Source organism: Pelobates fuscus, chromosome 2 (genome assembly GCF_036172605.1).
Source record: "Pelobates fuscus isolate aPelFus1 chromosome 2, aPelFus1.pri, whole genome shotgun sequence".
NCBI classification, from domain to species: Eukaryota; Metazoa; Chordata; class Amphibia; order Anura; family Pelobatidae; genus Pelobates; species Pelobates fuscus.
Genome location: NC_086318.1, coordinates 292,990,306 through 293,003,747, shown reverse-complemented (window position 1 = coordinate 293,003,747; position 13,442 = coordinate 292,990,306). Strand labels below are relative to the sequence as shown.

At 38.8% G+C, this 13,442-nt stretch overlaps 1 protein-coding gene across 3 annotated transcripts in view; it reads left to right on the top strand.

The window, feature by feature from the left end:
* The window catches only part of NKAIN2 (sodium/potassium transporting ATPase interacting 2), a 1,209,657-nt gene that overhangs the window by 713,900 nt on the left and 482,315 nt on the right, over nt 1-13,442 (top strand). For 2 of the 3 annotated variants that reach the window (XM_063441259.1, XM_063441260.1), the window contains exon 4: nt 8,104-8,139. The exons of the other annotated variant lie outside the window; for it this stretch is intronic. In XM_063441259.1, coding sequence (XP_063297329.1) covers nt 8,104-8,139 — 36 coding nt within the window. The remainder of the gene's footprint in view (nt 1-8,103; nt 8,140-13,442) is intronic. 3 annotated transcript variants of the gene reach the window in all.

Below are 13,442 nucleotides of genomic sequence, written 5' to 3'. Positions count from 1 at the left end.
AATTGAATTTTACTCACTCAATTGATGATCTAAATGATTTCATTGGATTCAAATTGGGAATTGGAAAGTTTGCATTTAAAGGGACCCTTACAGATCCCTAAATCACTGTATCTTACTGAAATGCTTTATGTATGAAAAGTGTCCTCTTTTTTTTATCATTTCAGAAACAGTTCAGATTTCAGTAGAAAGTGACACTTTTATAAATTGACCATGTTACATCCCCTTTTTTAAACAGACCACTGATCCTGTTTCTCCCTGGTTGTTTGGCTTAGTGGTGCTGAACGTAAGAGGCAAGCAATAGCCCAGAGCACCTGCCTTGCAAAGACTTCACATTGAGCTGCATTAGGAAGTCCATAATTGGACAGACACAGAAAGTCAGGTTGGGGAAGAAGGGGAGTAATTGCAAAGGCTGTATGCTTTCATTGGGGTATAAATACTAAATAGTGACTTTTTATTTTATTTTTAGTTACATTGGAGCATCCCTTTAATTAAAAGCAAAAACATGTTTCTGATTGGATGAACTGTGTGACAATGAAACTATTGGTAAATTCTAAATTAAATGGACTAACTGGAAAAATATATTGATTGGAGAATTTTATTTTGGAAACATTTTGCAATTGTTATTAGTTCACTTAACGTCTTTGTTAGAAGATCATTCGCTATACTCCAAATAACAAATGAATAACAAAATGTTGGCTAAAATAGTGAAGCTGAATAGTGAAGTTAGATGACCATGAGATATTTTCCAGATTAGATATTTTGGCCTTCATTTTGACATTCTAATGTGAATTTGCTGTAATTTTGAATTTTGTTTATACATTTCTTAATTCTGAAATGTCGAAAATTTATATATGAATAACACAATTTACACATACAAAGCTGAATTGTCCAACTGAACTATAGTCACAGCTTGACGATTTTAGCCTAAATGTCAACATTCTGATTTTAGTTCATTGGAGTTCATAGTTTAGTGAATAGCCCTAAGTATATGCAAGGACATTTTATCTTCTCGCCATGGATACCACTAAATATCTAGCTATCCAGACTAATGTTATAATAATGTTATAATTATCTGATTTCCATTATCACTTTTCCAAACATTCTCTTCATAGCACAGGGTAATTTGTTGATTAAAAACCCATTAGTATATGCATACAAAATAAATAAAGACATAATTTTAAGTAATTATTGGTAAATACACTATTCTATATGAATCTCTCATTATAGATTTTTAATAATGTTAGTAAAATGATCAAAGAACATTATTAATACTAACACTTGGCAGATATTATCCTGGAAGATGACGTCTTGGCTAACAGTATATATTTGTAATGATAACATTAATCCCTTTCTTTCATGGAATCCATCAATGGCAAGGAAACCATCAGGGTTATTTTCTACAGTGAAAAGTGTCATTAATTCGACATGAATTTGAAATGTAAGGCCAGAATAGCTGCTTTGGAAACATTCTCCTGGTCACCTACTCTTGCAGTTCAGTTATTTTGGCCTTGAATTTAAAATTGTCTTTGAATTTGCTTTGAATACCTGGCAATTCTCACTTTACTGAGTGATCCTACATATCTCATATCTTACTCAAGAGTGCATTAGGGCTGTATATAATATGAATGTCATGTACTCTATTACTACTTAAATGTGCCAGATTTCTGGGACTCTGAAGGATATGGTCGGTTAATTTTATTATAAACAAAACAAGCCTTTGCATTGAGTCTAGTAATGCCAAATCACTGTCCTGTTATGAAATCATTGTTGTACATGTGTTCAGGTCGCACATGGAAGCGTAGTTCTGCTTTTGAATCTTTCATATGATCCAGAGTCCCCCTTTTATTTGTTATTTGATATTCTAAATGCAAGACTTATATGTTTTACTTAACGACTTTATCTTTCATGTTATACCCATCAGTATATACGAGTAATGTGTGCTCAAGAAAACATGGTAGATCTTTTAACCCTAATTGGGATAACTGTGCTTTATGGACACATAACATTAAAAGATACAGTCCATTGCCAAAATAAAAAAATTAAAAATATTTACTGCTTAGTATATATAACCCTAATGGAGACGCGCATACATTAATTTCTGCATTTTTATTAAAAAAACAAAAAAACTTGCAAAAGTAGTGGATATCTTGCCTGCAACCTTTCAATGCTTTCCTATGGGGAATTGAGCGACACTGGAGGCCCGCACATAGCGTGAGGATGTCCAGCGACGCTCTAGCACAGAAAACCTGTGCTAGAAACCAGGAAGTGCCCTCTAGTGGCTGTCTAGTAGACAGCCACTAGAGAAGGAGTTAACCCTGCAATGTGAAAACTGCAATAATTACACTGCAGGGTCAAGGGTAGTGGGAGTTGGCACCCAGACCACTCCAATGGGCAGACGTGGTCTGGGTGCCTGGAGTGTCCCTTTAAAGCATTTATTAAGTGTCCTGTCTCACAAGCCGGTGATGTGAATTAGGTGAAAATAGGGCAAGTTATGTATTCAGAAGATAAATCTTTGAAAATTGTAAACATAATGGCAAATTTAAGTTATAGATTGTTCTACAAGTTATTATTTCATTAAAAAGTACCTTATATTTAATTAAAATCATTTTAGCATAGACTATTTGTGTCATCTGCTTAAACCTGCAAAGAATGAGATTGAAATAGCAATAACTGAAATTGGAAGATTTTTATATTGTTGTGTTCCAACAACTCTTGAAAGGCTAAATGTCACGTTTTGTATACATTTGCTTTGCTTAGGCCTCCATTTTTGAAACATTTGTAACCAGTTTTATTAGACTACATTTTCCATAAACTTTTGAGCACTTGACATAGTCTTTGTCATAAAAATATTAATTTGGTCATAAAAAAGAACTTGAATTATTTTTTATCTTGCCGTGTAGTTGAAACTACTTCAAAGCTGGTAATTATTCTGGTGTGGTTTCATGGTAATAAGATTTGGTTTATACATTTCTTATAAATGTACATACAGTGTTCCTTTAAAAATAAAAATAAATATATATATATATATATGTATATGTGTATATATATATATATATATATATATATATATATATATATATATACACACACACATATATGTCAGCTTTACATAGATTCAGATTTCTTGTCACTTGCTTTCTCTTGTTTCGTCCGTCAAAATTGTCTTTGTCCAATACACTTATGCTCAAGATTTGCTGTTCTTATTTGCATTTATGATGAAAGGGACACTTCAAGCTCCTCAGCCACTGTAGCTTATTTTAATAAAGGTGTTTTAACTATAGCTATATGTTTGGAATTTATTATTTTGTTTGTTCATGCAGCAGTTTGGCAAACTCTTTAGACATCTACAGAAGCACTCCTTTCACTGGACTCCCTATTGACATATTTTGGGCAGTCAGCATGATGTACATTCCCACTTAGCATAGAATCAGGCTCAGATTGCTGGAAATTTAGATGGTTTGACACCTCAACCTGACACAAGCCTAGCATCATTTCAGCAGCATTGTTGATGCAAGCACATACATGCATCAACAATGTCTGGTTACCTAGTGGTCAAAATAATAAGAGGACATGTCAAAGATAATGTCATAATATTCAGGGTAATAGCTGCTTGATCCAAGGATTAATCTGACTGCCATTTTGGGGTCAAGAAGGATTTTTTTCCTAGTTTGTTGCAAGTGCTTCAAACTGTGTTTTTTTTGCCTTCTTTTGGATCAGCAGGCTCACTGATGAGTTGTATGCAGCACTCAAAGTGTGCTGCACACAACCCTTTAACTCACTGAGAACAGTGGCTGGGCAGATCATTAATCTGGACTTGAAGGTGCTCAAGGAAGAACCCCAGGGTTTGAACGGATCTTGACAGGATCTCCCAGTTTGGCCCCCATGCCAATTGTGATTGGTGCTAGGATTTGCTAGCTGCCCAGCACTGAGCAAAGTGGATATGGGACACATGGAGGGAAGAGAAAAGGGAGGGTATGAGACACATGGAGGGGAGGGGGAGAGAGGGAGGGTATGGGCAAATGAAAGTTGGGGGGAAGGGTGGGTATAGGACACATGGAGGGGAGGGGGAGAGAGGAAGAAATGGAACACATAGAGCGGAGGGGGAAGGGAGGAAGGGCATGGGACACATGGAGGGGAGAGAGGGAGGAATGGGACACAGGGAGAAATCGGACACATGTAGGGGCTCGGAGGGAGGAGGGTATGGGAAACATGAAGGGGCTGAGGGGAGAAGGAATTGGACACATGAAGGGGCTGGGGAGGAAGGTATGGGACACATGGAGGGGCTGTGGGGCAGTGGGAATGAGACACATGGAGGGGCTTTGGGGTTAAGGGAATGGGGGGGCTTTGGTGGGGCAGTGAGACACAAGGGGGAGTGAATGAGACATCAGGGGGGGGGGAGATTAGGCACATGGGAGGGGGGCCCCAGGGCAATTTTCGCAACGGGACCCGGTGGATTCTAGTTACGCCTCTGTAGGTATACATACAGGAAAATAAATTAAAGTAATTTCTATACTAAAAAACACATTTGCCTCCATCCTTAAAGAGACAATACACTGCCAAAATTAAAAGAAATATATACATACATATATAGTGGCAAATGTGCCTATGCCACGAGCTCCTGGAGGAGCCTACTGACTAGCCTCCTGCCCAAGGATTATGGGCCATGTAACCCACCCTTAATATACTTGGTTCATGTGTTTTCCATTTTCAGTTCGGGAACCGAACAAACTCAAGAATTGTGGACCACCTCTGGGCTTGTTAACCCTTATTAACCTCTCCTGACACCTCCATCATCAGTTTGCTCCTTGTATCTTAAGTGTTCGGCTGGGTGACCGCCCTTCGCATGCATGAACACGTGGGAACTGAGTTGGCACCCATCTTGGTGCACAAACGCAGGCAGTGGTGTTTGGACATTGAGTGTGTGGAACTTAAATCGGACAGACAAACTCGCGAACACTGCTGAACTTAGATGAATGCCTGCTTCTTTTCTACACATGCAGAAGAGCACTGTTCAGTAGGATTGTTTGCATGAACTAGGTGAACAATCGCTACCTCGGAGCCAGAGAATCAGTTTGGTGATTTATTCATTTTTGGTCTCCCAAAAGTGGCTACTAAAAAAGACTAAACATACCCCACTTTCAATACCTTGGCTTGTCTACTTTTTCAAATGGTATGCCATTATGGGGGTAATTCTCATTCCTGGGCTACCACACCGTCTCAAAGGTAACATTACCAATCTGGCAAATTTCAATTTGAAAATGGAATGTTCTATATTTGACCCTGTAACTTTCCAAAACAACATAAAACCTGTTAATGGGGGGTACTGTTGTACTCGTGAGACATCGCTGATTACAAATATGTGCATTTTTTTGCAGTAAAACCTAACAGTATTATGACATTCACAGTTAAAATGTCAGACGGAAATGCAAATTTAAAAAAAAATCTTATTTTCTCACATTTTTTTTACTTTTATTCATAATAAATGATGTTCCATATATGAATAGTTAATGATAGAATGATATTCAAAGCCCTGTTTCTCCTGAACAAAATGATATATAATAAGTGTGGGTGCATATAATTTGAAAGAGGGGAACTATGGGTGAACAGACATATAGCGCAAATTCCAGTTTTTGTTTACGTTTTGTTTTGATCAGAACGTGCACTATTGACTCCGTCCTGAAGGGGTTAACTTCTCCTTGCGATCCAGCGATGTCCCCGCGCTGTGATTGCCGGTGAGAGCCCCGGCGGATGCCTCCATCTGACTTCCTGGTTCCGTCTCTGTGAGCCGCAGAGGCTCATGGGGGCGGAACTGGGCGGGTAATTCAAATGCAAAAAAATGGTACCGCTTTTGCTACAAAATTCCTGACATAATCATACCGCCAGGGAGGTTAAGGTGACAATAACCTTATACAGGCTAATGTGCACTTACACTTAAATCAGACTATTTTACTCCCTTTTTGAGGGTAACCATTTACTTGTGGGCACATCCTTTTGCAGCTTGTCTGACTATTATTGCGACCCCAAGTTCACCTGCACATACATCCCATTATTGAGAGGTGTAAGAAGATAAAACCAATGTGGAAGGCATAGTCAGTTGCACCATAAAACAAATGTTCCTTCTTGACTTAGTAATGGTAATGAGATATCTTGTCACATCAACAAGCAGTTCATATGTAAAATATTTATCCATAAAAATGTTGTTTCTCTAAAGAGACATCCACTTTTTAACTCATTACAGAATCTGATAAAACAAACATTTTGTTGAATGAGGAAATTGATCATAAGTGTTCAATGTGTTTGATTCAAAGCATTACAAATTCAATTTATTGCACTATTGGACAAATTAAATACATTTGCATGTCATCTCTCTATTTATCTTTTTGATAAAGCCCGTTGTTTAAAAAAAATAAAAAAAATAGTTTAGCCATTAATGAAGAAGATCCTGTTTCTTTTTACACCTCACTCTGTATTTATATTTCATTTACTTATTTCATTGATTTGGCTTGCACACCATTGTGGATTTTGAAATGTATGTGCTTATGCTATGTGTATGAAATAAAGTGATTTTCATTAAAGGGACACTATAGTCACCTGAACAACTTTAGCTTAATGAAGCAGTTTTGGTGTATAGAACATGCCCCTGCAGCCTCACTGCTCAATCCTCTGCCATTTAGGAGTTAAATCCCTTTGTTTATGAACCCTAGTCACACCTCCCTGCATGTGACTTGCACAGCCTTCCATAAACACTTCCTGTAAAGAGAGCCCTATTTAGGCTTTCTTTATTGCAAGTTCTGTTTAATTAAGATTTGCTTATCCCCTGCTATGTTAATAGCTTGCTAGACCCTGCAAGAGCCTCCTGTATGTGATTAAAGTTCAATTTAGAGATTGAGATACAATTATTTAAGGTAAATTACATCTGTTTGAAAGTGAAACCAGTTTTTTTGTTCATGCAAGCTCTGTCAATCATAGCCAGGGGAGGTGTGGCTAGGGCTGCATAAACAGAAACAAAGGGATTTAACTCCTAAATGACAGTGGATTGAGCAGTGAAATTGCAGGGGAATGATCTATACACTAAAACTGTGTTATTTAGCTAAAGTAATGTAGGTGACTATAGTGTTCCTTTAAAGACATTACTGAGAGTGCATCTCTCTATTTAGTTCATTTGGGTAAAGGTTGCGAGAGCTTTGTTTTCACAGCTTTGTTTCACAATGCGCATAATGCAGACATGGCTGGTTTAAGATATCCTGGGAGTTATTAACTACTTCCTGACAATCCTATTAGACATACACAGATATATACTCATACACATATATAATATTCTCAGATAAACAGATAGGTATACATCTTCAGAACCATACACACATGTACCCTACCAGACACACGCATACATATATTCTCACAAACACGTACTGATAGACACTGCCAGACACATTCGAAACGCATCAAGGTAACTGTTTTCGGTGAGACCTTCGATTACTACATTACCAAACTACAAGAAAAAGGAATGGTGTGGTAAACTGCGCCAACAAAATTAAGTGCTTCAACTAAGAGATTATGTCAACACTTAACATGAGATATATACATATCCATAGACTGTGATTATACCATCCGGGCGTTTAACAGCAGAGCTCTCAGTAGCTCTCCAAAGTGTGAGTTGACACTGTATAACTTTATTTTTTAAGACACATAGTTGACATATTGCACTATTATCATTTGTGTTTCTCATTTATTTTAGTTATTACAAAGACTGTTATTATCAAATATTGACCTCTAATAAGAGTATGTATATATGTGTATATATCTCATGTTAAGTGTTGACACAACCTCTTAGTTGAAGCACTTCATTTTGTTGGCACGGTTTACCACACCTTTCCTTTTTCACTTGTTACAATCTAAGCAGGGTTGGGGAATCCCTGCTGGTTCACTGCTGCCCGTCACTCTGTTATAGTGAGCGCCTATTGTGTGTTTTTATTCCAAATTACCAAACTACAGTAAGTTTGACATATGTCAATTCTGATTTGAAATAAATGTTAAGGATTTTTAAAGAAACACAGTCACTTTTTGTGCTAACGCTTCTTAGCTACATAATCTGATTATTTACAGGAGGGAAGAAGCAGCCCTGGATTTGGCATCAGTTTGGTGAGTGTACCATTTACTCTTTATTTATAGTACATTAAAGTTATTGCATCATGTAGATATACATTAGAAAAGGCAAATTTTGGTTGTTACATGTAGTTACAGGTAACTGAAAAGAGACATGCGTCCATCAAGTTCAGCCTTTCATACATTTGTTTTTGCTGTTGATTCAAAAGAAGACAAAGAACCCAGTCTGAAGCGTATCCAATTATGCAGTAAACTAGGAAAATATTCCATCTTGACTGCATGTAACATATTCATCCTCACCTTGCGACATCAATAACGATTGCCTTGCCAACAAGTGCGGTAGTGTCGTTCAGCGGCCATGCATTGATATGTCTGTCCCCTGCAGCATGGTAATGGATGCCGGCCGCTGCGGATCTACATCAATTAGTAGCCTAACGTCCGCCCACGGCATGGGCGACGTCGGCGTGTGCATGACATCATGCAAAAGACGCACACGCACGTTCTGGGGTCAAGGGCCGGCTACGGCCAATCGGATCTACAGGAGGAGTATTTAAGCTCATCTAACTCTTCAGCTAATTTACCTGTCGTGGTTTCCCTTAATGGTTGTCCGAGAGTGAGTTCCTGATAGTTTGTTTCTGGTTATTGACTTTGGCTTTGTTTGACTTCTCTGTATTCTGATATCCTTGACTTGTGGCTTTACCTCATCATTGTGTCCCTTTCTGTGTTCTTGACCTCAGCAAGTATTCTGACTATTCTCTGGTATTTTAAGTCCGGCCATTCTAAGACCCGGTAAGACGTTACCTATTAGTCCTAGGTGTGACACAGTTCTACGTGCTGGATCAACTAGTAATCCTGACACCGCAGAATGGAAGTAAGATATCTCCTTGGATCAAGAAGCTATTAACCCACTAATTAAAGTTTATATCCCTGTATATTGTGTTTTTGCAAGTATTTCTCCAATTACTGTTTAAACATCTGTATAGACTCTAATAAAACCACTTCTTTAATCAATGCTTTCCTATGGGGATATCTAATGCACTCGCGGAATTTGCCACGCAAGCGCATTAGCCCCCGCTTGTTGGAGGGGCGGAGCATCAACCCAGCACTGAGGGACATCGGCGCTGAGATCGGTTAAGTAAATAAAGGTTTTTTAACCCTTTATTTACCGAGGAGGGCACGAGAGAGGGGGAAGGCAGGGGGAACGACAGTGCCAGGAATACAGGTTTGTATTCCGGGCACTATAGTATCCCTTTAGCAACTGCTGATTGACATTGCATATTGTTGCCTAGTTTGTTGTCTATAATAATTTTCAAATCCTTCTTGTGTATTGTTATCCCTAATTCACTACAGTAAGTTTCTTGTGCATTCTTTACCCCGAAGTGCATTTTTCTACATTCAATTTAACTTGCCATTTTAGTGCCCAGTCCCTCAATCTAAATCTCTCTGCAGCAAAACAATATCCTGCTCACATTGTATTACTTTACATAATTTTGTGTCTACAAAAACTGAAACATGGCTTATAATGCCTATTTCAAGAACATTTATAAATATGTTATATAGAAGTGGACCAAAAACAGACCCCTAAGGGACACCACTTACCACTTTTGGCCAGCTTGAATATGTACCATTAATGACAACTTTCTGTACTCTATCCGTAAGCCAATGTTCTACCCAAGAACAGGAATTTTCATCTAGACCAATTTCTTTTAGTTTGAACACTAACCTATTGTAAGGAATCATATCAAATTCCTTTACAAAATCCAAGTAGATCACATCCACTGCTGTACCTTGATCTATACTCCTACTTACTTCTTCGTAGAATGCAATTAGGTGGGTTTAAAATGAACTATGTTTCAAAAAAACCTTGCTGATTATTGTGAATAACAATGAATTCAAAATGAATTACTGAATATTACCCCTTAATAACCTTTCAAATACTTTACCAGACACAGAAGTTAAGCTCACAGGTCTATAATTTCCAGGCAAAGATTTTGAACCCTTTTTGAATGAACCACATCTGCCTTTATCTAATCCTCCGATATAATTCCTGAAATAAATGAATCTTGAAAGATTAAATACAGGGGTTAATTTATTTCCACACTCAGCTCCTTACACTTGGTTAGTGATGTCCCGAACGGTTCGCTGGCGAATAGTTCCTGGCAAACATAGCTTGTTCGCGTTCGCCACGGATGGCGAGCATATGCTATGCTCGGTCCACCCCCTATTCGTCATCATTGAGTAAACTTTGACCCTGTACCTCACAGTCAGCAGACACATTCCAGCCAATCAGCAGCAGACCCACCCTCCAAGACCCTCCCACCTCCTAGACAGCATACAATTTAGAATAATTCTGAAGCTGCATTCTTTTTTTTTTTTATTACTTTTTTTTTGTGTTTGTGTTTATTATACATTATCCTCTATAGCCAGTAACCTGTTTTTATTATACATTATCCCCATAGCCAGTAACCTGTGTTTATTATACATTATCCCCGCATAGCCAGTAACCTGTGTTTATTATATATTATCCTCCCCATAGCCAGTAACCTGTGTTTATTATACATTATCCACCCATAGCCAGTAACCTGTGCTTATTATACATTATCCCCCCCATAGCCAGTAACCTGTGTTTATTATACATTATCCTCCCCATAGCCAGTAACCTGTGCTTATTATACATTATCCTCCCATAGCCAGTAACCTGTGCGTATTATACATTATCCTCCCATAGCCAGACACCTGTGTTTATTATACATTATCCCCCCACAACCAGTAACCTGTGTTTATTATACAGTATCCCCCCATAGCAAGTAACATGTGTTTATTATACATTATCCCCCCACAACCAGTAACCTGTGTTTATTATACATTATCCTCCCCATAGCCAGTAACCTGTGTTTATTATACATTATCTCCACATATCCAGTAACCTGTGTTTATTATACATTATCCCCCCATAGCCAGTAACCTGTGTTTATTATATATTATCCCCCCATAGCCAGTAACCTGTGTTTATTATACATTATCCCCCCATAGCCAGTAACCTGTGTTTATTATACATTAAGCGCTCACAAATGTCACCTCATCTCATGGAGCAGATTGCCTTTCTTAAGTTCAATCTGCCTAAATTGGGGTACCCTGCTCTACACTTTGACTGTAATTGAGCTTAGGGTTTCTCAACTTTCTTTCTAATTATATAAAGTTGGTGGCGACAAAATATTTATTTTATTTCTCATTCCTCCTCATTCTTCTATTCTCCCCCCCCCCCCCACAATACCTTAAAATCTCCCTTAAAGTGGTACTGGTTTCTCCCCTCTGGCTGTGTCTGACAGCGGTGTGGCAACGCCTGCTACCTCCGCCAGCGCAGTCATTTAACGCTAGGGCATTGTGTTTGAGCTCTGGAGGTCCGCTCCCCACGCCAAGGACCGAAGGAGTTTGGATGCTCTGCCCTGGGGATGAAACAGGTGAGTGGGTCGCCAATTGCCCACTCACTCCTCTTTACCATTTGTGGTTACATTTTTATTTACTATCTCACTTTTTCCTTTTTCTATCTTTTTCACTTTCTTTCTTATGAATCAAATTAAATGTGTGCATGCACATTCGGATCTGATATCGGCAGGGGTTTGGAGAGTTCCCTAGCACAGAGGGAGTCCGGCGCTGGAGAAAGGTAAGTGGCTGAAGGGATTTTAACACATTCATCCCAGCGGGACAGGGACCCTGAGGGTGGGCGGACCTAATGACCCTATAGTGGCAGGAAAACAAGTTTGTTGTGCTGGCACTATAGTGCTCCTTTAACTCCTCCTCTACCAGACAGCCACTTGAGCAAACCCAAACCCAGTCCTCAAGTACCCCCTACCAGTCCCGGATTTAGGGATTACCCTGTTGTGTCTAAAGTGTTTTTTTTCCCCAAAACACCTTAGACACAATTGAGTAATCCCTAAATCCTGTACTGTTAGGGGGAACTTGAGGACTTGGTTGGGAACCACTGCACTCCTGTGCTCTATCAGAAATCTGCATCTATCAGATTTCTATACCTAGGTCACTTCCGGTGCACCCACATCACTGTAAGTAAAATAAAAAAATGTCACGTCACCGTAACTAAAATAAAAGGGAATAAATAAATAGGGCTAAATGCACGAACGGCATATTTTTTTTTTTAAAAAGGGCACTTGTATCCACAAAAATTGTGTTTTGTCACAGTTACTTACTACACACACAGTAAAAGATATATATAAAAAAAATCTGATATAAAATTCTATACCCCAAGGTCTGCTAAAGCACTTGCTGATCTCAGCAGCGTGCATGTCCGCTAGCAGGCCTTGGAGTATAGAATTCTATACTTTTTTTTTTTTTATATATATCTGTTACTGTTTAGTAAGTAACTGACAAAACCCCAGTTTTGTGGCTACCAGTGCCCTTTTTTTTGTATGCCGTTCGTGCATTTAGCCCTATTTATTCCCTTTTATTTTACCGAATAAACTGCCGAACGGCCAGACCACACGCAATGGGAGTGTGCAGCCTGTTAACCTCCCAGAAGCTGTGGTAAACTAATTGACCTAATTGACAAACGGCTGGGTGGTCGCCGTTCGTTACAGTTCGACTATTTGGACTCACTCACTACTATACTGAGCCAATTGCACGAACAACCCCGTTCGTGCATTCGAATAAGACAATCATTTTTATGCCTGAAATTGGCCGATCACAAAGGACTTCCGACTAACTTTTTATCTACTGGAGGGATTTGTATTGTTTTTGAGAGTGTTTATATTTAAAGGATGCTGATTAGTAATATATTACTTTTAGATTGGATGTATATTTTTAAAGTTACAGTAACTGTGTAAAAAGTGTATTTTTCCTGCCATTGATAATTACTTTAACCCATTGTGTTCAGCAATTATATCACAGACAGAGGGGAGGATTTGTGTGTAATTGCTGGGAGTGTTTTACTATAATTTACGTGTTTTATTGGTCGTCTTACAAAACCCTGTGGGCGGTACTATGGGTAGAAAATGGGAATAAAAGCTGAGTGTTTCATTAAAACTTCAGTTCTACTTCACCCTCAATTTGGAGTCCAGTCTCTTATTGGGGGAATCTGCTACAAGGGATTGCTATGCTCATCATACTCTCTTTCTATACTACTAAGCTCATTTAAGAGTTGTTCCTGCTTCGCTCTGTAGGAAGAGAGGTTTGGTCTGCGGTGGTTGTGGTGTCTGCTGAAGTGCTTGGAGCCCTCAGGAAGCGCTAGGAGCATCCTTCAACGGAGGTACCCAGTCGGGGTGCTAGGCGATCCGTTACAGTAATGCTTTCCTATGGACTGATTTAATGTGCACGCGGCTCTTGCC